The 25,152-nt window shown below is 35.9% G+C and overlaps 1 protein-coding gene across 16 annotated transcripts in view; it reads left to right on the top strand.

Moving 5' to 3' along the window:
- DLC1 (DLC1 Rho GTPase activating protein) overlaps window positions 1–25,152 on the top strand; it is a 465,100-nt gene that overhangs the window by 153,404 nt on the left and 286,544 nt on the right. For all 16 annotated transcript variants that reach the window (XM_085002957.1, XM_021077719.2, XM_085002956.1 and 13 more), the window contains one exon: window positions 20,736–20,885. Coding sequence is in view for 10 of the 16 variants with exons in the window: in XM_021077719.2 (XP_020933378.1) it covers window positions 20,736–20,885 (150 nt within the window). In the remaining 6 variants the exon portion in view is untranslated. The remainder of the gene's footprint in view (window positions 1–20,735; window positions 20,886–25,152) is intronic.

Genomic DNA, 25,152 nt, shown 5'->3' with positions numbered 1-25,152 from the left:
ACCCTCCTTACCAGCTTATAAAACAAGTCAACTTCTGAATTTAGGTTCACCTTGAAACAAAAAGGGGAAAAAGTTGTGCCACTAGAGACCCCAGACAGAGGTGGCACTACGAGGCAGTGGGGATTTCAGAGAGAGCAGAAAGGGATCATTTGCTTTTTGTACTTTCACATAAATTTACAAAAATACAGTTATTTACCTTGTGAAAATGCCATAATGAAGACCTGGAAAAGGGAACTTGGTGGAAGAAGATAAGATAATAGAAAGACGTGTGTATGGTAACCATGGGGGACAGGACAGATCTGTGGAGTCCAATTCAAGTCAGCTGCTCCCCATGAGTTTAGTTATCTTTCACTGTGCTTTGCACAAGCCTTTGCCAGAGCGAGTCTCGCCTCACCCCTCAACTCAATCAATGAAACATGTTTCATGTCCTAAGATGTTCCCAGCACCCCTTGCATTTCCATGTTGTCCATCCTTCTCAGTCTTAGTCAATTGTCAAGGCTCAGTTTACCCAAACAAAGCAAAATATCTCTCTCTCCCCCTCTCCCTCCCTCTACACCCCCCCACCCGCCCCCGTGTTAATAGCAGTTTGCTCTAGCACCAGACTCATACTCATTCCATTTTGTTTTGGCTGCTTTTATGCATAACAATCTGCTAGGTGTAACATAAACTTCTTATACAAAGAGAGGATTTATTTTGTCTTTTGTGTACCATGCAGTGTTATTGATCTAGTAGCTGTTCAATAAATAAGGAGAAAAAAATTACATAGTCCCCTCTCTGAAATCAGGACTAAAGAAAGAGATGGGCCAAATTTGCTCCAAGAATAACATAAGTATCAATCATGCATAGTTTTCCATGGTATAATTTTAACCTTCTCTCCAGATACCCTCCCTTGCAGTCGAAACCTAGCAAGCCATTTTTTTCTTGATTTACTTATCTTAGACAGTTTTTTTCATTGGTAAAAAAGTTGCAAACATCTAAAATAAGTCCTTTCTAGCTGTAAATTACCACTCTGTGGTCTGTTTCATAATTTCACCATGAAAATAACAGCTTTTTATCACTAAGTACTATGCCATCTCCCTTGGGCTTCTGAGAAGAGTGATATACTCTGTTGTCTTAAACCTCAAGTTTTGGAAACACAGAAAGTTACTTTATTCATTGGTTCAACCATCATTACCTATGTCTACTATATCATACTTCAAACCATAATATTCTAAGCAAACCCAAATCCCATTTTCAAATGCTATTTAACATTTTTCTTAGGCTAACTCACAAGCCTTATCAGTCATATTTTACTTTGTGCTTATTTATTTTTATACAATTAGTAGCAGAATAATTACTGCTCATTATAGGAAGTAGGTGCAAGTTAACTCCACAGGAGACTCATTATTGAATCTGACCATTTGAATTAAAAATCATAGAAACTTATGGGTCCCTTTCATGGTCACATGGTTTATATGGAGAACAGCAAGATTTGTAGACAAAAATCCCCTTTAGTATGCTGGAGAGATTCCCTAGGCAGAAATTTGGAGTAAGAGTTATGGTCATATTGGGAAAGAATGCGTTGTTTGGTTTCCTTATGCACAAGAGGAAAGCAATCAAACAGGTTTTAATGATCTTAGGGAATTGGAGGATGAGTTAACCTCAATATTTTGGAAGCAAAAGCCTATTTTTCAAATCTCTCTTTCCCTCGGAAAAATTATACCACAAAGACGTTTTTGAATTTTCATAAAGTCTTGTTAGGACACAAACAATGAACCACTCTACTGCCAACACATGTTCTAATCAGCACATCTGAAAAGTTCACTTCAATTAAAAAGGAAAGATCTTGTGGTAGCTGTTTATGCTTCGTTTCTGTAGAAACTTTGACTTTTAGAGATTGATCATATTATGTGGATGTTCATTAAAATTGGGACTTAGTAAATAACTAATTGTTACTTAGTCAAAACATACTTTGAGTCATACTATGATCAGTTCCTCTGCTAGGTCCTTCGCTGGTTACAGAGAAGGATGAGGCCCCATCTCTTCTTACACAGGCTTGAAAAATTGATTGAGGAGTTTTTGTTTACATGAAGTATTTGATGATATTAGGGGGCTGCTACGGACTAGCTATCCTTTTTGAAGTAGTAATCGTCACAGCAATCAATGAAAGTAATACCTATGTTAAAGTAAGTGATTATACACCCTGGATTTTTTCAAGTTTACTGAAGAACAACTGACAAATACGTTTGTATATATTTGATGTATAGAATGTGATGATATGATATTCTTATACATTGTGGAATGATTACCAAGATCAAGATAATTAACACATCCATTACCCTACGCATAGTTAACTCTTATGCGTGTGCATGTGTGTGTGTGTGTGTTGTGAGAAAGCTTAAGACGTACTCTGAACAACTTTCAAGTATACAATACCATATTATTAACTATAGTCACCACGTTGTACATTAGATTCTGAGGACTTACTCTTCTTATAACTGAAATTTTATGTACTTTCATTTCCCCCATCTTCTCCTCCCCACAGCCCCTGGGCACCACCATTCTACTCTCTGTTTCTATGAAATCAGCTATTTTTTTTTTTTTTTTTTTTAAGTTTCCACATCTAAGTGATACTATGCAGTATTTGTCTTTCTCTGGTTTATTGAACTCAGCATAATGCCCTCCAGCTTCATCCTTGCTGTAATAAATGGCAGGATTTCTTTCTATTTGTGGCTGAATAATATTCCATTTAATATTTCATATATATGTAATGTTTTCTTTAGGGATGATCCACCCATCTCGTGATGTTTACATTATTTCCATTATTATGATAATGCTGCTGTGAACATGGGAGAGCAGATATCTCTTCTAGATACTGATTTCCTCCGGATATATTCCCAGAAGTAGGATTGCTGGATCATATATTATTATATTATTTATATTATTTATTTTTTCTTTTTCTTTTTTCTTTTTCTTTATATTATTATTTTTATTGTTGTTATTAAAGTATAAGTGATTTACAATGTTTCTTCAAGTTCTGTTGTACAGCAAAGTGACCTAATCAGATTTCCCTGTGCTGTACAGTAGGGCCCCACTGCATATCCATCTAAATATAGCAGTTTGCATCCAAAAACCCCCCAAAATGCCCATCCATCCCTCTCCTTCCCCTTTCCCACGTGGTAACCCCAAATCTGCTCTCCTTGGCCATGATCTGTTTCTGCTTTTTTTTTTTAGATAGGATCATCTCTTCCATATTTTAGAATCCACAAATAAGTGATACCATACGAGATTTGTCCTTTTCTTTCTGGCTTACTTCACTTAATATGAAAATCTCTAGTTCTATCCATGTTGCTGCAAATGGCATTAATTTCTTTGTATATATGTATGTTTGTATACATATATACAAAGTAATATTCCATTGTATATATGTAATCTATACCACATCTTCTTAATCCATTCATCTGCGATGGACACATAGGTTGTTTCCATGCCTTGGATATTGTGAATAGTGCTGCAATGAACATAGGGATACATGTACCTTTTTCAATGAAAGTTTTGTCCAGGAGTTCCCATTGTGGTGCAGCAGCAATGAACCAGACTAGTATCCATGAGGATGTGAGTTTGATCCATGGTCTCACTGAGTGGGTTAAGGATCCAGCATTGCTGTGAGCTGTGGTGTGATTCAACCCCTAGCCTGGGAATTTCCATATACCATGAGTATGGCCCTAAAAAGACAAAAAAGAAAAAAAAAGAAAAAAAAAGAAAAAGCTTTATCCATATGTATGCCCAGAAATGGGATTTCTGGATCATTATGGTAGTTCTATATTTAGTTTTCTGGATTACCTCCATACTGCTTTCCACAGTGGTTGTACCATTCACATTTTCACCAATGGTGAAAGAGGGTACCTTTTTCTCCACACCCTCTCCAGTATTTTTTATTCGTTGTCTTGTTAATGATGGCCATTCTGGCTGTTGTGAGGTGGTACCTCGTTGTAGCTTTTTTTTTTTTTTTTTTTCTCATTGTAGTTTTGATTTGCATTTTTCTTTTTTTTTTTTTTGGATTTATTTGCACATTTTAATTGTCCACATTGTTCTTATTTGCTTAATCACCCTGAGCAGTAGACATTAGCCCAGGACAGTAACTGGGTCCATCTGATTAAACTAAAATCATTTACTATTTCTTTTTTTTTTTTTCTTTTTTTTTTTTTTTCCCACTGTACAGCAAGGGGGTCAGGTTATCCTTACATGTATACATTACAATTACAGTTTTTCCCCCACCCTTTCTTCTGTTGCAACATGAGTATCTAGACAAAGTTCTCAATGCTATTCAGCAAGATCTCCTTGTAAATGTATTCTAAGTTGTGTCTGATAAGCCCAAGCTCCCGATCCCTCCCACTCCCTCCCCCTCCCATCAGGCAACCACAAGTCTCTTCTCCAAGTCCATAATTTTCTTTTCTGAGGAGATGTTCATTTGTGCTGGATATTAGATTCCAGTTATAAGTGATATCATATGGTATTTGTCTTTGTCTTTCTGGCTCATTTCACTCAGTATGAGGTTCTGCATTTTTCTAATAATTGGTGATGTTGAGCATTTTTTCATATGTTGGCCATCCATATGTCTTCTTTGGAGAAATGTCTATTTAGGTCTGCTGCCCATTTTTCAATTTGTTTGTTTGTTTTTTTGTTTTTAAATGTTTTGGGGGAACTGTCATACTCTTCTCCATAGTAGCCACATCAGTTTACCTTCCCACCAGCAGTGTATAAGCATTCCCTTTTTTCCACATTCTTACCAACATCTGTTAATCTCTGTATAACAATACCCACCTTAACAGGTATGAAGTAATATTTCATTGTGGCTTGATTTGCATTTCCCTGATCATTAGTAATTTTGAGCACCTTTTTTTGTACCTATTGGCTGTTTCAATGTCTTCTTGGAAAAATGTCTATTCAGGTCTTTTGCTCACATTTTAATCAGATTATTTGCTTTTTTGCTGCTGAGTTGCATGAGTTCTTTATATAGTTTGCATATTAACCCCTGATCAAATATATGGTTTGTAAATATTTTCTCCCATTATGTAAGTTGCCTTTTGAATTTATTGATAGTTTTCTTTCTGGTGCAGCTCTATGATTTGCTGTAGTCTCACTTGTTTATTTCAGCTTTCGTTGCCTCTGCCTTTGACATCATATCTGAGAAATCATTGCCAAGACTGATATCAAGGAGGTTTTCTTATGTTTTCTTCCAGGAATTTTATGGATTTAGGTCTTATATTTAATTCTTTAATCCACTTTGAGTTAATTTTTGTGAATAATGCAGGATAGAGGTCCAGTTTCATTCTTTTTCATTCTTTTGTATGTATATATACACCATTTTACCAACACTCTTTATTGAAAAGGTTGTCTTTTCCCCATTGTGTGACCTTGTCAAATATTAGTTGACCATTTATTCATGGATTTATTTCTGGACTCTCTATTCTGTTACACTGGTTTCTGTGCCTATTTTTATGTTAGTACCACACTGTTTTGATTGCTCTAGCTTTGAAATCAGGAAACATGTTTCCTCCGGCTTTGTTCTTCTTTCTCAAGATTGCTTTCGCTATTCAGGGTCTTTTGTGCTTCCATATGAATGCTAGGATTATTTGTTCTATTTCTGTAAGAAACACCCTTGGAGTTTTGACAGAAATCGCACAGAATCTGTAGATCATTTTAAGTAGCATAGACATTTTTACAAAACTAATTCTTCCAATCCAAAGTATTGGATATTTTTTCATTTATTTGTACCTTCAATTACTTTCATCAGTATCTTATAGTTTTTCAGTTGACAGTTTTTCATCCCCTTGGCTAAATTTATTTCTAAGGATTTTATTGTTTTTAATGCTATTGTAAATAAGATTGCTTTCTTAATTTCTCTTTTGGATAGTTCATTGTTAGTGTACAGAAACACAACTGATTTTGTATGTTGATTTTATATCCTGCAGCTTTACTGAATTCATTTATTAGTCCTAACAGTTTTTTGGTGGTGTCTTTAGGGTTTTCTATGTATAAGATTATATCATTTGCAAAGAGTAATAATTTTACTTCTTCCTTTCTGATTTGGATTGTTTTTATTTCTTTTTCTTGCCTAATTTCTGTAGCTAGGATATCCAATACTGTGTTGAATAGAAGTGGTGAGAGTGGGCATCCTTGTCTTGTTCCTGATCTTAGACAAAAAGATTTTAACTTTTGACCATCAAATATGATGTTAGCTGTGGACTTGTCACACACGGCTTTTATTATTTACAATCCTTCAAAATCTATTTTGTCGAGAGTTTTTATTATTGAAAGAATGTTGAATTTTGTCAAATGCTTTTCTGCATCTATTGAAATGATGCTATAATTTTTATCCTTCATTCTGTCAATGTAGTATATCACGTTTATTGATTTTCATATGTTAAACTATCCTTGCATCACAGGGACAAATACCACTTGACCAGGGTATAAGACCCTTTTAATGTGAATTCAGTTTACTAATATTTTGCTGAGGATTTTTGCATCTATGTTCATTAAAGATATTGGACTATAATTTTCTTTTCTTAGAGGTTTTTTTGGGGTCTTTTGTTGTTTTTTTGTTGTTTGCTTATTTGCTTGCTTCTTTAGGGCCACACCTGTGGCATATGGAAGTTCCCAGGCTAGGGGTTGAATCAGAACTGCAGCTGCCAGCCTACAGCACAGCTCTAGCAACATGGATCCGAGCTGCGTCATGACAGTGACAGATCCTTAACCTACTGAGCAAGAACAGGGGTCAAACCCCAGCCTCAGGGATATGAGTCAGATTCATTTCTGCTGAACTCCTGGAGTGTCCTGTTTTGATGTTGATATTAGTGTAATGCCAGTCTTGTAAAATGTCTTTGGAAACGTTCCTTCCTCTTCATTCTTTGGAAGTGTTTGAGAAGAGTTGGTAATAATTCTTTTTTTAAATTTTTGGTAGAATTCACCAGTGAAACCATCTTGTCCCGGGCTTTCATTTATTTGTAGAAATTTGATTACTGATCCCATCTCCTTGCTCTTTGTTTTGTTCATATTTTCTATTCATGATTTTGTCTAGGTAAATTGTATGTTTCTAGGAATTTACCGTTTATTCTAAGCTATCTAATCTGTTGACATGTAATTACTTACAGTAGTCTCTTATAATCCTGTGTATTTATAATTTTATTAATCTGCATGATCTCTCTTTTTCTTAGTCTAGCCAAAGGTTTGTCACTTTGTTTATCTTTTCAAAAAAACAAGTCATATTTTTGTTGATCTTTTCGATTGGCTTTCTGGTATCTATTTCATTTACTTCTACTCTAATCTTTATCACTTCTATTTTTCTGCTAACTTTGGGCTTAATCTGTTCTTATTTTGCCTCGATGTGTAAGTTTAGATTGCTTTTTGAGATCTTTCTTTTTTTCCTAATATAGGTGTTAATTGCTATAATCTTCCCTCTTGGAATTACTCTTGATGCATTCCATAAGTTTTGGTATATTGTGTTTCCATTTACATTTGTCTCAAAATACCTTTTTATTTATCCCTTTGCCCCCTCCCAGCTCTACCCCATTCCACGGGAGGGGTACCTCCCAGATATTTCTTTTTTTTTAGCCTTAGGCATGGTCTTTATTCACTTGGACACTGTACAAATATTACAATTTCCTTTTGCTGCAAAAAGTATAAAAATAATCTTTATATAGGAATCCATTTGTTATTGCAAATCTTTCTAAATCTCTGCAAATGGCTCTAACAGAGTAAATAAATAAACAAGAGGGTGGCCGGGGGCAGATGGAGATTCGGCCAATCCTCAGGAACTCACTCGCCCAGATTCTGGTAGAGCTCTCCACTCCTTCCTGTTAGCAGCCCTGCCACCACCTACAGGTCCTCAGGGTCAGGGGCCCAGCAGAAAGGGGCACACGAGAGGACCAGGAGGAGCTGTATGACCTTTTTTGTACATCTATATGTACACATATAGAGATACAGAAGTTTGCTTCGAGTGTGTGTATGTGTCTGTGTGTGTGAGCATGTTCATTTGGCACGTCGAGGGTTTCATACTATAGATTGTTGATCTTTACCTTTCTTTCTCTACTTAACAAACCCTCTTGGAGCACTTTTCCAATGAGCAGCAGGGCCCTAAGTTCAGTTGTGTAAGTCATACACTGAACAAGGACACTACACTAAAGCACTTGTTGGGGCTAATGGACAATTTGAGTTTTACTCATTAAGCAGTGAAACTTGGCAGGAGGCTGCATCCCTCCAAGGGGCACAGTTTTCTAACTCAAACTGAAGTGCTGGACAGGTTATTGGGGCTATGTCAGTGCAAACGAACCTACTCATATTTGCAACTACTGGGTAATGATCTAAGGAATTATGATACCAAAATGTAATAAATTAAACTTTTCTATGGATGGCCACATAGGATATTTTCAGTTCTTTGACCATTAGAAAAAAAAAAAAAAATCCATGCCAGGAGTTCCCGTCATGGCGCAGTAGAAATGAATCCCACTGAGTGAGGCCAGGGATCAAACCCTCATCTTCATGGATACTAGTCGGATTCGTTTCTGCTGCACCACAATGGTAGCTCCCTTTGATCATTTTTACCAGGTTTTTAAAATATATATAATTTCTTAGCTCTTCATTATATATGCTCCAAATATTTTTGCTCTGCTTGTCAGTTGTCTTTTAACTTTTATCAGTCTTGTCATTTGCATATTCTTGTATAGTGTCATGTTTCATAGAATATTTGGATTGTTTTGTTTTGTTTTGATGGTCGTTACGATCAATACTCCTTTCCCCTTGCAAGAAAATTTTCAAATCAATTTATTGTATGTGAACATTTATGGGTGAAACGTTTTTTTTTTAAGTAGAGAGATAAGGAAAATTGACAAAAGACTGACAAATTTTAAGTTGATAGGTACACAGAATTTCTTATATTATCTTTCTCTATTTTCATATATGTTTAAAGATACTCATACTAAAAAAAAGGCTTTTTGTTTATTTCCTTTTGGGTTTTTCCTTATCTTTATTTTTGCTGTTTGAGAATCAGCTTTCCAAGTTTCATTAAAAATCCCATAGGAGTTTTGGGTTAGACTGCTTTGGATTTATAAATTAATTGAAAGACAATTAACATTTCATTCATTCATTCATTCATTCATTCAACAAACCCTCATTGTGTGACAATAATATGCCAACAATTGCTCTAGATTCTTGGGTTACATCAGTGCACCAAACAGTCAGTGATTGTTGCATTCCAGTGGGGAAGCAGATAATATATACAACAAATTAGCTGGGAAGCATGTGAGAAAGAATTTTCCTATTCAGAACAATTCTATATCTCCTCATTTATTCAGTATTCTTTTACATCTTTTGGTAACATTTTTGGTTTTCTCCATAAAAGATCTTTATTATTTCTCATTCAGTTACTTCTAGATATTATATAGTCTTTCTTGTTACTATGATTTTTTTATTTCATTTTTAAGTGGTCAATGACAGTCGACAAGTATATGCCCCTATGTTCTTTGTTTGGCCAATTCCTTTTTTTTTTTTTTTTTTTTTTTTTTTTTGGTTCTAATAGATTATCAGATAATTCCCTGAAATTTTCAAGGCACAAATTCTCATCAATTGTAATACAATCCTCACTCTTTCCTCACTCTTTTGTTTTTGCTGTTGTTGTTTTGCTGTATCAGACAGAACCTCAAGCATAATGTTGAATAGAATATGTGATAACTAGCATTCTTTATCTTAATATTGTTTCTCGTTTCGTCATTATCCACAGTACTTACTCTAATTTTCTGATACTTTCAATCAAGTAATAATGTTGCCATCTAAATACTTGCTACCTGAGAGAGTTTTTGTTGTTGTTGTTGTTGTATTTATTAAATCATTAACAAATGGTTTAATATAGGTTTCAATGTTGTGAATTCCTTTGACATTTTTTGTTGTATATTTTTCATTAATCTATTACTATAGGGAATTAGTGGATTTCTTATTATGGAATTTCTTTGGGTGAGAACCTAATTTTTATTGTCCTAATATTTGTCTGAATCTATGAAATGGCTTTCTCTGTAATATATTTCAGTGTGCCTCAACATTCATTATTCTTCGAATACATCTGTAGAATTTTTTAAAAAACATACTAGCTTGGTCCTGTGCTACACCAGCTGAATCCAAATTTGATGGAGGAAGCCTTAGCATGTAGCAGTTTTCAAAGCAATACAAACGTACTTATAATTAATCACTGTTGAGAACTGCTGCTCTTTCCCGTGTGTGTTCAGAGGTTATCAAAGTGTGGCTTCCAGCAGAAGCATTACCTAGGGACTTGCTAAAACTATGATGCTCCATCTCTATCCCCATTCACACCTACTAAGTCAGCAGCTCGCTCTGTTTAATAAGTTCTTCAGAGATTCTGACATGCACTAATATTTGAGAACCACCGATAGAGTTTGTTGTTGACAGACAGAAAGAAGGAAGGGAGGAGTGAAAAGAGAGGACTGGAGGGAATGAGAAAGAAAAGAAAGGGACAGAGAAAGAAAAAGGAAGGAGGGACAGAGGGAGAAAGGGAAGAAAGGAAAAAATCATTAATAAGATAGTTTATCTTCTAAATTTATAGATTAATAAATGTCAGTTGTGTGTGACTAAATCTATTTTTTTAATCTACATGTAGTCAGCCCAGATCTCTCAATGTATGTAAATTTGTACGGGAAATATAAACTTCTGAGTCACTATAGAGTTGAAGAAGGTACCTTTTAGGACTGAAAGTGTTAGTGCCTACCTGGGTAACAGGAAGCAAAGCTGAGTTGAATCGGAAGACTCAGATTTTCCAGTTCTTCCATTAAATAAGTCTGTAGCCTTGGGAAAGTCTTAGCTTGCCAAGATTATTATCCCATCAGAAAAAAATAGAGTATTGGGCTAGATAAATCATTCCCATACTTCTTCAGCGTGAGGACTCTTCAGTAACGTCAAAAAAGCCACAAACATCACATGATGGTCGTTAGAAAATATACAATGGAAAAAAAATTAACTCACTCATGGAAGATTAGTACAAAATATTAACAATTTAAGTAAATTTTTAATTCTAAAAATATCACAAGTAGCCTTAGGCACTTTTCACATTTAATTTTTCTTCTAAAGGAAAACCAAAGTGTCAAGTCTTTGATTTACTTAGGATTATTATAACACTGAATAAGACACTGAGAAAAAATTTATTAGTTGATTTACAATGTTTCATCAAGTTCTATTGCAGAACAAAGTGACCTAATCACACAGATTTCCCTGTGCTATACAGTAGGATCCCACTGCCCATCCTTCTAAATATAACAGTTTGCATTCAAAAACCCCCCAAAATACACATCTGTACCACTCCCTTCGTTTTCCCACCTGGGAACCCCAAGTCTGCTCTTCTTGGCCATGATCTGTTTCTGTTTTTTCTTTGTTTGTGTGTTTGTTATTTTTAGATGGGATCATCAGTTCCATATTTTAGATTCCACAAATGAGTGATATCATACGGTATTTGTCTTTTTCTTTCTGGCTTACTTCACTTAGTATGAGAGTCTCTAGGTCCATCCATGTTGTTGCAAATTGCATTAGTTTGTCTTTTTTGTGGCTAATATTCCATTGTATATATGTACCATATCATCTTAATCCATTCATTGGTTGATGGACATTTAGGTTGTTTCCAAAAAAATTCCAGCCTTTGAAGTTGTATGACTAAACTTAAGAGGCAGTTAATGTTTATTATATTCAAGGAAAGAACCTTGTGAAAGACCTCTCCTCTACTCTTTAAGCAACTTTCAAATATACAATAAAGTATTATTAACTACATCCACAATGTTGTAATTATATTCCAGGACCTTATTAACTGAAAGTTTGTACCTTTTGATCCCCTTCATATATTTTGCCCACCACAACCAACCTGCCTCTGTCAAGTACCTATCTGTATTCCATACCTATGAGTTCAATTTTTGTTTTTATTTTTTCAGATTCCACACTTAAGTAGATCATTTGGTATTTTTATTTGCCTTATTCACTTATCATAATACCACCAAGGTCCATCATGTTGTCACAAATGGCAAGATTCCATTCTTTTTATGGCTGAATAATATCCCATTGTGTATATACCACATTCTCTTCAGTCATCCATCCATCAGTGGACACTAAGCTTGCTTCCATGTCTTGGATGTAAATAATGCTGCAATAAACATGGGATACATTTATCTTTTCCAGTTAGTGATTTTGTTTTCTTCAGATAAAGACCTACAAGTAGAATGGCAGATCATATGGTAATTCAATTTTTTATTTTTTAAGAAACCTCCATACTCTTTTCCACAGTGGTCCTAACAACTGAAATTTCCACCAGCAGTGCACAAATGTTCCCTTTTCTCCATATCCTCACCAACACTTGTTAACTCTTGTATTTTTTACAGTGGCCATTCTGACAGGTGTGAAGCAATATCTGATTGCTGTTTTGATTTGCATTTCTCTTTTCACATACCCGTTGCCCATCTGTACGTCTTATTTGAAAAAAAAAAGTCTGTTCAAATCCTTAAAATGCATATTTTGATTGCAAAAAAGTCAGTTAAAGAAAAATATTAATAAACTTATAGTTGTCCCCAGAATTATTGAATTTGAGGAACACTGGTCAGGATCAAGGAGAGTGATAAATGATGAAACAGGAAAAGTAGACAAAATCTAGGTCAATATAGGGCTTTTTTTTCTAAATTAAGTCATATATTTCTGTGGAAAAGGAGTAAATTTTTATTTATGTCTTTCTTTGTTATCCACACCTAAGGAAAGACCATCCTATTCCCAAAAAAAGGTTATGGAATTTTAATAGTAAATAGTTATTTTTCTTATGTTTTCAAACCAAAAAAAAAGCTCTGTCTTCTTAATACCTGAGTCCAAGCAAAGAATTAGTGAAAAAATTAATAATTAGTAAAAAATTAATAATTAGTAAAAAAAATAAAGAAAGAAAAAGAAGAGGAAAAAAACGGCAAGGATTTGCAGGTATCGCATGTTGACGCATGTGATACAGATGTGTCATGATGACACAGAACAAATAATCAACTCAGAAAAGTTGACTTTGTGTCTATAAATATATTAAGTAACTTTGAATGTCCATCTACAACAGTAGCTCTTGAAGTGAAGACTGGTTTCAGAATGCTTACCAAATTATTTAGGTAGAAATTATGTCCCAGTTAAAAAGAGCCTTTAAAGCCAGTGGATACAAACTGTTATTTTTGGAATGAATGGGCAATGGGGTCCTACCGCACAGCACAGGGAAATGTGTATGATTGGGTCATTTTGCTGTACAAGAGAACTTGAAGAAACACTGTAAAGCAACTGTACTTTAATAAATAAATAAATATTTTAAAATAAAGGAGTTCCCATTGTGGCACAGCGGAAAGGAATCTGACTAGTGTCCATGAGAATTCAGGTTCAATCCCTGGCCTCACTCAGTGGTTTCAGGATCCGGTGTTGCCATGAGCTGTGGTGTAGGTCACAGACATGGCCCAGATCCTGAGTTGCTGTGGCGCAGGCTGGCAGCTGTAACTCCGATTCGACCCCTAGCCTGAGAACTTTCATATTCCGTGGGTGTAGCCCTAAAAAGCAAATAAATACATAATAAAAAATAAAAGTAAAGCCAGTAGAGGAAGTCACCCTCACATTCCCCTGGGATCGAGGAATTGCTGCCCACACAGCTTTCTTCCCATTCACACCTGCCACTTCTAAGCACTCCTTAGGATCAGCTGCATAAATGTCTGAAACCGTTCAGGAGACTGTGTAAACAGTTTATAAAGCCCAGCTAAGAAATGCTCCATTTGAAGTCTCATTGGAGTTTAAAAATTGAGCAAAGGTGAGACCAATTTTCTTCACTTGCCTTTTAAATGGAAGGAGACAAGTGGGGGTGAATATTACATTTAAAGTAAAGCCACAATTTGCACATCATTAAAAGATCCCTTACAGCAATTTTAAATGAGGAGAATACTCATCTCTCTCCACCATCTAATATTAAAATGATATTGTCATGGGTTGTTATTAATTGAAGATAATATTACAAAGGTTTTGTGATTGAACAGACTATATCTAGCAAGTAGGAGATAATTGCTGGCTTTTTTTAAAAAAAAATTACCTCCCAGTCTACATAAATTTCATCTTAAAATGCACTCAAATGAAAATCAAGACTGACTTATTTAAGTTGCCTAGAAATTCTGACATAAGAATTATTTTTAGTTTCTGTCGGTCAACTCAGATGAAAATCTTCACTGCTTCTGAAGAAACAAAGATTTTAAGTTTCTGTTTCCTTAAGCAGGATATTATATCAAGAAAGGAGATCTAAAATGAAGAACTCATTGTCAAGTGAAATTTATAACACTAATATGAGATTTCATACTAGTCCAGCTGGTTGTAGATCAAATAATTCAGAGTGAATTTGAGCCAAGTCTTTTACTAAAAAGGTCCCTTTCTTTTATGGGTGAGTAAGGAGTATTACCAGCCCAGAATAGCCAGTAAGATGCATATGGAATCAAAGACAGTGTAGAACCTTGTATTATGAATCAGAAAGTCTTAGTTCTATTCCTGGGCTGGGCTTTAATTTAGTGCGGCTGTCTCTGTGATGCCACAGCCCATTGACAAGCAGAACATTCAGGCCATCCTGTATTTGCCGAGCCAAATATCTACCATTTGGAAGCATCCAAGTATTTCACTGAATGTTTTGATTCTCTTCCCATGCTTGGCATAAGAAAAACAAACTGTGTGTCTCTAGGGGAAGCATCCTTTCCTCTGGACCTCACATTTGCCCAGTCTGTGAGATGTTCAGTAACTTACGCTTCCTCTCCACTCCCTGCATGTGTGCTATGTTCTATGTTGTTCAATAAAGAGCATCTGGGGAAAGAAGAGGGTCAGAATTATCTTCTTCAGATGGAAAGAAAGAAGGGTCATGGAGGCCTCTGTTCAAAGATTCTCAGTTTATGTCCCTGGAGCAAATGGGACCCCCTAAAAATTATCTTTCTCTGTACCAGATACCATTGTGATCACAGTGACTTCACTGCCCAGGGTCTTAGCAGGTCTTGGGAATGAAGAAGGAGATCTTTCAGATGGCCCAATTAACACCATGTGGCTTGGCCATATTAGGTTTTTGACAACATGTCAAATTGCAAACAAGTTTCTCTCCTAATCTGCCTAAGTATCCACTGACTTGTGTCTGAAAAAGATACAAGTGGACCTTTCTTTCACAGCAGCCACATATATTATCTATACCTTGACAACAGCTGGTTATGGTCTCAAGACAACAGGATGTTTTTATTCTTAGCAGGACACAAACACATTCTAGGGAAAAGAGCATATACCACACTGTTGACTCAAGGTCAGCTCACAGTCAACGAAATAACCTTTCCTCATTAAAAAAGAAAATTATGCATATGCCATTAAGAATAGCCTGTTCATTTTCTAAACAGGCAATTAATCCTTAGATTGCATTAATAGAGCATACAGAACATGGGGGAATACTTGCCTTCTCTGTCTTCATGGTCAGAGAACATATAGAGTAGTGTATTTAATCCTGAGCACCAACCATTAATTGGGTCATTGACAGAATTATGTCAGATCCAGAGAAGAGTGAACAGAACTAAAAGGATTTGAAAACATGTCATATGAGAATAATTAAAGGAACTAAAGGTGATTTTCCCAGAAAAGGAAGAAAATGGACACAACATCCTTTTCCAAATATTTGAAAGGCTGTTTCATGGAATAGACAATACCTATGCTGTCTAGTTCTGGAGGGAGAAACTGTAGCATTAAAGGTAAGCAGAATTTGACTCCATAATATTTCTAAAAATTATAACTGTACAAATATTAAATTGGTTGCTTCCTGGGAAATAATATATAGCGCATAGTAGATGGTCAGTAAACATACTCTGAATGATTGTTAAATATAAGTGTAAATAATTGGACAAGATACATCAAGGGATTCTTGCAATAAATTGTGGTCATTGGTGTTCTTCCAAAATGTATTTTCTGTATGTTGAAGAGAATGGAAACCAGGTTGTGGCAGTTGAAGAAAGAATATATATGCTAAAGTAAGTATCAAATTAGAAATTATACCCATGAAAGGAAATAAAAATGAAGCATTAGAAAGAGACTAGGAGCCAGGCTCTAGTCTACTCGGTTTACAAATGGAAGTGAGATCTGGACTTAAAACTCCCTGGAATTCGCTTTCCTCATCTGTAAGGTCTGGACATTGGAACCAGTAACCATTGTCCTATACTTCTAGGCTTCTGAAGCCCAAGTGTTGAACGAAGTAGCCAAGTCACATAATTATTAACTCAAAAGAAATGGGTTTTGACTTATTTAAGTAAAAATACAAACAGATGTGTTCATGATAATACATTTTAAAGAATTTTACAAATATAAATAATGGATAGTACCAGGAAGGCAGATAAAGGAGTTGGCAGCTTGAAATCAGCCATGGGAATATGTACACTACAGGAAAATTGGCATGCACTACAAATTAACTTTATTTTTATTTGGAGATCCATTTGCTAGACATATACCAACATATCACTGCCTATCCACTCCCTACTTCAAAAAAATGAGTTCTCCAAACAGTTCCTTTTTTTTCACTTTGATCTCAAAATAAGTAGGGTCTTGTTATAAAAGTTTCTGTTATTTCTTTACAATCACTGTAATGTGGGTCCAATTCACCCCTCAGCCAAAAAAGGATTATGGCTAGAACTAGAATAAATTTAGAATAAATTGAATCATTTAGCCTGTATTTGTCGTGTGGCATTGCTAGACATAAAATACTATGAAGTTCCAAAAATATTTGGCTGTCAATAAGTGGTAAGCATTCTAAAATTTTTAAAAACACAGCAAATCACTTATCTGCTTACAACCTGCCCATGGCCTCACTGCACAAAGAATAAAGTGACCTCTTTACACTGACCTTTACAATGAAACATAATTTGGCTCCTATTTATATTCAACCTCATTTTACCCTAGCACCCGCACACACTCCCTCTCACTTTCCCTCTCCAGCTTCCCTAACATTTTTTCAGTTCCTCTTGTTCACCCAACCGGTTCTCACCTCAGACTGGAATCCTACTTTCCTAGTTCTACTAGCTCCCCCATCTGCCTCCTTCCTGCCCCCACACCTGCCCACATGCCTCTCTCTTTCACCTCCGTTTCTATCTCAAGTCTATCTCCATCTCCATCCCTAGCTTTCTCTCCTCTACCTTATTTTTTTCATCTCATCATGATTTACTCTCATTTCCACAGAAAGCTCTTCTCTGAGTACCCTCTACAAAGTGGAACACCCCCCCTTCAGTTACTGTTCACTTTGTTATTTATTTTCTTCTTACATATGTTCCTATCTGAAACCATCTCATGTATACATTTGTTAACTTTCATTATGTCTTCGCATGGTTGACTGTCATATTCAGGACAACAAAGATTTTCTCTTATTCACTGATGAACATTTTGCGCCTTTAATAGCGCCTTGGCCCAGAATAGCTGTGACTGCAGGAAAGAAGAAAAGAAAGATGGAAGGGGAGAGAATGTCAAATCTTGGCTTTGATTTAAGGGGGTTAAGTTGCTGAAATACCTAGAACTAAGGCAGCTTTGCTTATTAAGAAGTTCCTCTGCATGGCCTATAGTGACAGCATGAAATGAAAGCACCACTGTAGGATTCGACCTTGCCAGAATCTGCAAATACATAGCTCTGTTTTCAGGCATGAGCTATTTGCTGGAGTTTAGCCATGGATATAGGAACGGTTAGAACTTTGTGAACTAGTCATGCTTGGGCTTTAACGACAAGGACAAAAGATTTATCCAAAGCATCTGATTTGTAGCCAACTCTATTTTGTGATGTTTAATGAATGTGTAGCATACAATACCAGTCTGTGTACTTGACACTTCAAGCCGAATGTTGTAATGGATGGTGAATAAGGAAGCGTCCATGAAGGAAAGGGAAAAGCAAATATTTCTTATTTCTCTAAAGAGATATCTTTTACCAAGGCTGTTTGGTTTTATTCTTTTTGGCAGATAGTTTGCAATAATCTGATGCTCAGCCCATGGATTTGAAACTGTTTTTAAAGCACAGTCTCAGCATCCAGTTAATTCAAGACAAATTGTTTCTGAGGCTACTGCCGACAGGTCTAGGATAGCTGCAGGATATACTGTTTTTATCCAACATTAACGTAGTAGCTGGAAAAATATCAAGACATATTTTCTAGGGCTTTAGGAACTGTTCTTTCACTGGATCCTATTGATTTCATTATTATTATTCCTGACAACATACTGTGTATGAGGTGTAGAACTTGACTCTATGTCTGCCAGGTGGAAAAACTTCATCTTTGTGCTTGAGGATGTTGTTACAAAGGAATGAAAGACAATCACAAAAAACATACGTGGATATATAGGGAGATGCAAAGAACATTATCTTGCCAAACACAACTCTGGTTTAAAAGAGAAGGAAATGATATAAGCAGACACATTACATTAAAGGAGCAATCAAGGCGACTTTGTGTTTTCTGTTCAGTCAAATTCTTCCATTTTCTGGATTATTTAGAAGACAATTAAAATGAATAACCTCAAATATTTCTAGGACTCTATTTTAAAGTATAAACAGAGTTTTACTATACATGACATTCTTTTGAATATAACGAAGTTAGTTCTGAAGTACTGAGGGATGTGATGTAGAGTAGGGTTCTGCCCTGCTTATTTGCAAATATCCTGGCCCTTCTTCAGTATGGTAAAAGCTTATAATGACAAAAGTTCTATAATTCTCTTTCAGAGCCGCATTAAGTGTTTTAGACAGCAGGGACAATAGAAGAAAATTGAAGATATAATTACAGCATAGTACTCTACATGAATTAACACGATTCAAATAAACTCTCAATTTATTCTCAGAATTATTGTCTTTGTGCAAACAGGACTATTATTTCAATTTGACATTATTCTTTAAACCACACATAAGCTTAGCTTACCCAAGTAACTTATCAATGTTAGCTGAATTAATGATTTGACCACCTTAATCCAATAAACCAACTCTTTGACAGGTGAAAGATAATTATGATTGATATTAACAGTCTTCTTTAACTGTTTGGGGTACAGAGGCTCCTATGGAATTAGATGTATCCACAAAATTACTCTAATCCTTATTCTTTGGGGTAGCTACTAATGATGAGTAGGGGGGATGACACGGCCTGGGAATTTGGGGTTAGCAGATTCAAACTATTGCATTTGGAGTGGGTAAGCAATGAGATCCTGCTGTATAGCACAGGGAACTATATCAAGTCACTGTGCTGGAACATGATGGAGGACAAAGTGAGGAAAAGAATGTATATATATAATGTACATGAATGATACAAATGAATGTATAAAATATATAAAATGACTGAGTCATTTTGCTGTACAGCAGAAATTAACAGACAATTATAAAGCAATTATAATAGAAAAAGTAAAAATATAAAGAAAAGAAAAAAAAAGGCCAAAAACAAAATAAAAGATCTGATTCAGACAGTCACCTCATTCATGCCACTATTACTCCCATCACCTCATAAAAACCTCCAAATTACCCCCTTGTACTCACTTCCTGCAGGCTTCTGTCGTGATATAGTTCCCTCTAAGATCCCCACTGATGATCCTTTCAAAGGTGATTTCACCCAGGTAAACATCAGACAGATGATAAGGTGGTAGCATGAGTCACAAATGGTGACTTACCACAAAAGCGCTGGTTCTCAGTCCATGAAATCCCTCAGTAAAGAATTTTACAATGTTTTCCATGTTTTGCTATGTTTTTTATTTTACCAAATGCTCTGCTCATCCTTGATACCCTGCACATTACAGAAAATGTAGACGTTTCTTAATACTAATAGACTAGTTTGACACATACCAACAGGAAACCTGCATGAGAAGATTTAGCTATTTTTATAAGTGAAACTATTTTCATAAATATGTCTATATTATAGAGAATTCAGAGTAAGAAATCATGTCTATGGCCATTCCACACTGAACACACCCAGTCTCATTAGAGTAAGTAACCATGGAGTTCCATCATGGCTCAATGGAAACAAATCTGACTGGAATCCATGAGGACGCAGGTTCGATCCCTGGCCTCACTCAGTGGATTAAGGACCCAGCATTGCCATAACGCTGTGGTGTGGGTCGCAGATGTGGCTCGGATCTGGCGTTGCTGTGGCTGTGGCATAGGCTGGCGGCTACAGCTCCAGTTTGACCCCTAGACTGGGAACCTCCATATGCCACACATGTGGCCCTAAAAAAAAAAAGAAAAAAACTGTCATGTTTGATTCTTTTCCTATTTTTTGCTGTACTCAGAAATATTCGTCCAAAAATATTATCTTATATGCTTCCTTAAATGTTTAACCCACAAATAATTATTAGTATGCTACAGTTGACTTGTGCTATGACCAAAGAAGAGTAAATGTACAACTTTTTCTCAGAATAATCAGTAAGTAGTAAATATGTATCAGTACTCTTTGATATTACCCTTATTTTTCATTGTGCTTTGCTCTAGAAGATATATATTTAATATTCATGTAAAATGCTTTCTTGGCAGGAGGTCGCTGTCTTCCCAATGAAGAGCCCATTGATGGTACAGAATAGAACTTCCCCTCCCCCTTGAATAGAAAATTGCCTATTATTCAGTGTCCTTTTTGTCACATTGAAGAACAGGGAACTTTTTATTCTTTCCAAGAAATGGCCTTTCAGATTGAGTAACAACATGTTCTGTTCCTCAGGAAATAAGAGAAGACCGAGATAGGGCGAGGCTAGACTCGATGGTGTTGCTAATCATGAAACTGGACCAGCTTGATCAGGACATTGAGAACGCTCTCAGCACCAGCTCTTCACCGTCCAGCACACCAACCAACCTGCGGCGGCAAGTTCCTGTGAGCTTCCCACTTCTTTGTACATGAGCATGATGTCACTTTGTATAGTCCTTCTTGCAGATGAAACATTGTTGATGACACCATCTACCCTCAAGTGACCCTGTTAGTTTTCCATAAAGATCACTCACATAATTCTTGGCTTCAAGCAGAGCCCATAAGAGAAGTGCATGATTCATGAGAAGTGGTTATTAGACAGGAAAGAGGGTCACTTTGGGAAATTATTTTGCTTCCTCGTGATCAAATTCTCTTCATTGCAGTTATTTGCCCAATTGTCAGCCTCCTCTGATATGCTGTAAATGCCATTAGTAAAGCTTATTTATCTCAGTTGCTATTTTATTTCCAGGGACCCACAAATTTACATTGCACATAGATGACTAATAAATATCTGGTGGATGGATGGATGGACGGATGGATGGTTGGATGGATGAATGAATGGGTGGATGAGTGTGTGGCTGCTGGTTGAACTAACTCAGAATATTTCCAAGATTAAATCAGTTTGAGAACATCTAAAATTCACTCAGTGAAATATAATAATAGTGGACAGAGGTGAGAATTTTATTTTACTGCATGTTAATTTCATATGACACATTCCTCTGAGATTCTAACACTCAAAGTAGAATTTAGAAGACATAGACTCCAAGATGACTATACATTCTGCATATTTAATAGCTTGTTTTTTGAATATCTAGCAAATATGGTGGTATAACTTACTTATTATTGCCATGCATCTCTTTTCAATTAATTTTATCACTTTTGCTATGCAATAATTGATGTATTAAATTAAGAAATTTTGTAATTACTTAAGATCAAAGGGGTGGACGTGTATAGAAGCTTCGTACTTATTTTCATCAACACTTTTAAAGTCCTATTTTTGAATCAGAGATGCTTCCCAGTACCTTTTTGCCGTTAATGTTGGTATGGGATATATCTTCTCTTTTAAAACTTTCTGGTGTGAATTGTTCATCTCTCCTACCTCTTTAATCACTCCCCTTTCCCTCTGTATTGACCGTTCCTCAATCCCTTGTATTTAGGGAAAAAATCACAGCCCAGATTTCTGCTAAATACAACTCTCATTGTTGTCTTCACCTCAGAGAAGAAAATAGCCATTATATACTAGACATGGTTCTTTGTTGACTAGCAAAGACAGTACAAATAAGAGCTAAGGTGGGTGATGATTTTAGGATTTGCCTACATCTACATCTCTGCCTCCATTTAAAGTATAATCTGGGTATAATCTGGGAGTTCCTTGAGAGTCTAGTGGTTAGGATTTGTTGCTTTCACTGCTGCAGCCTGGGTTCAATCCCTGGTCTGGGAACTGAGATTTCACCTGAAGCTGCTGCATGCAAAGACAAGAGAAAATAAATTTAAAAAAAAAAATAAAATGAAGTGTAAACTGGATTTTGTATTACATGCATTTTCTCTTGGACAATAACCATCCTTGCCAAACAATGGTTGATTCTGTAAATAAAGATCTATTTCTGAGTTGTCAGTTCAACAGATACTTGAAATAGGCAAAATAATACAGTAAAAACATAAACTTTGGAGCCTGCAGACCTGGGTTCACATGCCAGCTCTACAACTGAATATCTGAGAATATAAGAAAATTATTTAATTTCTCAACTTCGGGTTCATGTTTAAAAAAGGGAACTATTGTCTCCTACTTAATAGCTTATTGTCAAAAGCAAATAAAAGAACGTGTGTAAGATATGCATTGCAAAGATTTGGCACAGAGTGCATATTTAGTATTTGTTAACTCCTTTTCCTTCTCCCATATATTCACTCCTACCAGACACTGGACTAAAGATGAATAAGACATAGCCTGCATGTCTCAAAATTTCTTTTCTAGGTCATCCCTTTTTTTCTAGGTCATCCCTTTTTCTTTATTTCTGTTCTTTGGTATTTAAAGCTACTTAACATTCTCTGTCATCAACATTTTTCCACATTCAGCTTCCATTTCTTTTGATAATTGTGCCATAGAATAAATGGATTATAACATATGATTATAACCTTGATTGTCCACCACAGAGCCCTGTCCCACATTCAGAGGAGAAACTCCCTCTGCCACACCCTCATACTCAACCTCAACCGTGAACATACTGGGCAGCGTGGGCAAGACATACAATGAAACAGTGACCTCAGTATGAGATCATTTGTGAGAAAAGGCTGGAGTGAGTTCTACATGCAATGAAGGGGGTTAATAATAGAAGCTGGAATCTTTAAGAATGGCTTTAAGGTAAAAAAAAATATTGGAATGAGGGAAGAGGTCAAAATTTACAGAAAGCTGCCCTGGTAGAGACTGACAAGTTAGAGTCAGACGACATTGAGTTTTAAAGCCCCCCCTGCCACAGAATGTGAATTTGGTCAAGTTATTTGCCTTGGGCTTTGGCTTCATCATCTATCAAGTGATGAAAATGATATCTTCCATGTAGAGTTTGTGCACATGGAAGCAGAGAAAAGCTGTACAGAATTGGCTTTAAATGGTAAAAACACAATTAATGGTAGATTTTTTTAATATTTATTATTTTACCGCAGAATTATTGTATTGTTAGAAAGATGCTGTTATTTACCTACTCAACTCATAAACAGGAAGGCAAAATTAATGCAAATGATTTCTGATAAACATAAATGTCATATATAAATGGCTTAAAAAGAATAGATGATCACTGATCCGAAATCACACAGGGCAAGAAAAATTGGTTAGGGTTATGTGTTTTACACACACACATACTTAATGAATGTAGTATTAATTTAGTATTGTAATTGTCCCATATGTTTTTTGTAACCTCTCTTTTTTAATCTTTGTTTTTCACTTTTTTCTTTTCTTTTTTCCAACTTTCTTGAGATATGATCAACATATCATGTTAAGTTAAAGATGTATAATGTGATGATGTGACACAGTTATATACTGCAAAATAAGTTTAGTTACATCCATCAACTAATGCAATAGCAATTGTGTGTGGGTGTGTGTGTGTATGTGTGCACGCGCGTGCACGTGGTGAGAGTATATAATATAATGTTGTTAACTATACACACCAAAGTCAAGTTTAGATCCCCATAATTTACAAAATTTTGCAACTGGAAGTTTGTACCCTCTGACCAAAATCTCCCTATTTCCCCACACACACACCCCAACCCCAGACCCAGGCAACCACCATTCAACTCTATTTCCATGAGCTTGGCTTTTTTTTTTAATTCTACACGTAAGATTGTACAGTATTTGTGTTTCTCTGTCTGTTCATTGATTGATAGACATTTTAGTTGTTTCCATGTCTTGCCTATTGTGAATAATGCAATAGTGAACACAAGAGTGCAGGCATCTTTTCAGGACAGTGATTTCTTTCCTTTGGATATATATACCCAGAAGAGGAATTACTGGATCATATAGTAGTTCTACTTTTAACTTTCTTTTTTTTTTTTTTTTTTATTTTCCCACTGTACAGCAAGGGGGTCAGATTATCCTTACATGTATACATTACAATTACATTTTTTCCCCCACTCTTTCTTCTGTTGCAACATGAGTATCTAGACAAAGTTCTCAATGTTACTCAGCAGGATCTCCTTGTAAATCTATTCTAAGTTGTGTCTGATAAGCCCAAGCTCCCGATCCCTCCCACTCCCTCCCCCTCCCATCAGGCAGCCACAAGTCTCTTCTCCAAGTCCATGATTTTCTTTTCTGAGATGTTCATTTGTGTTGGATATTAGATTCCAGTTATAAGTGATATCATATGGTATTTGCCTTTGTCTTTCTGGCTCATTTCACTCAGGATGAGATTCTCTAGTTCCATCCATGTTGCTGCAAATGGCATTATGTCATCATTCTTTTTTAATGGCTGAGTAGTATTCCATTGTGTATATATACCACCTCTTCCGAATCCAATCATCTGTCGATGGACATTTGGATTGTTTCCATGTCCTGGCTATTGTGAATAGTGCTGCAATGAACATGCGGGTGCATGTGTCTCTTTTAAGTAGAGCTTTGTCCAGATAGATGCCCAAGAGTGGGATTTCAGGGTCATATGGAAGTTCTATGTATAGATTTCTAAGGTATCTCCAAACTGTTCTCCATAGTGGCTGTACCAGTTTACATTCCCACCAGCAGTGCAGGAGGGTTCCCTTTTCTCCACAGCCCCTCCAGCACTTGTTATTTGTGGATTTATTAATGATGGCCATTCTGACTGGTGTGAGGTGGTATCTCATGGTAGTTTTGATTTGCATTTCTCTTATAATCAGTGATGTTGAGCATTTTTTCCTGTGTTTGTTGGCCATC

The sequence above is a fragment of the Sus scrofa genome, chromosome 17 (assembly GCF_054392235.1).
Source record: "Sus scrofa isolate SSC_HxYL_T2T_F1_AM1 chromosome 17, Sscrofa_HxYL_maternal_Yorkshire_Landrace_v2.0, whole genome shotgun sequence".
NCBI classification, from domain to species: Eukaryota; Metazoa; Chordata; class Mammalia; order Artiodactyla; family Suidae; genus Sus; species Sus scrofa.
The sequence above is the reverse complement of the archived record's forward strand: the minus strand, read 5'-3'. Positions and strand labels throughout refer to the sequence as shown.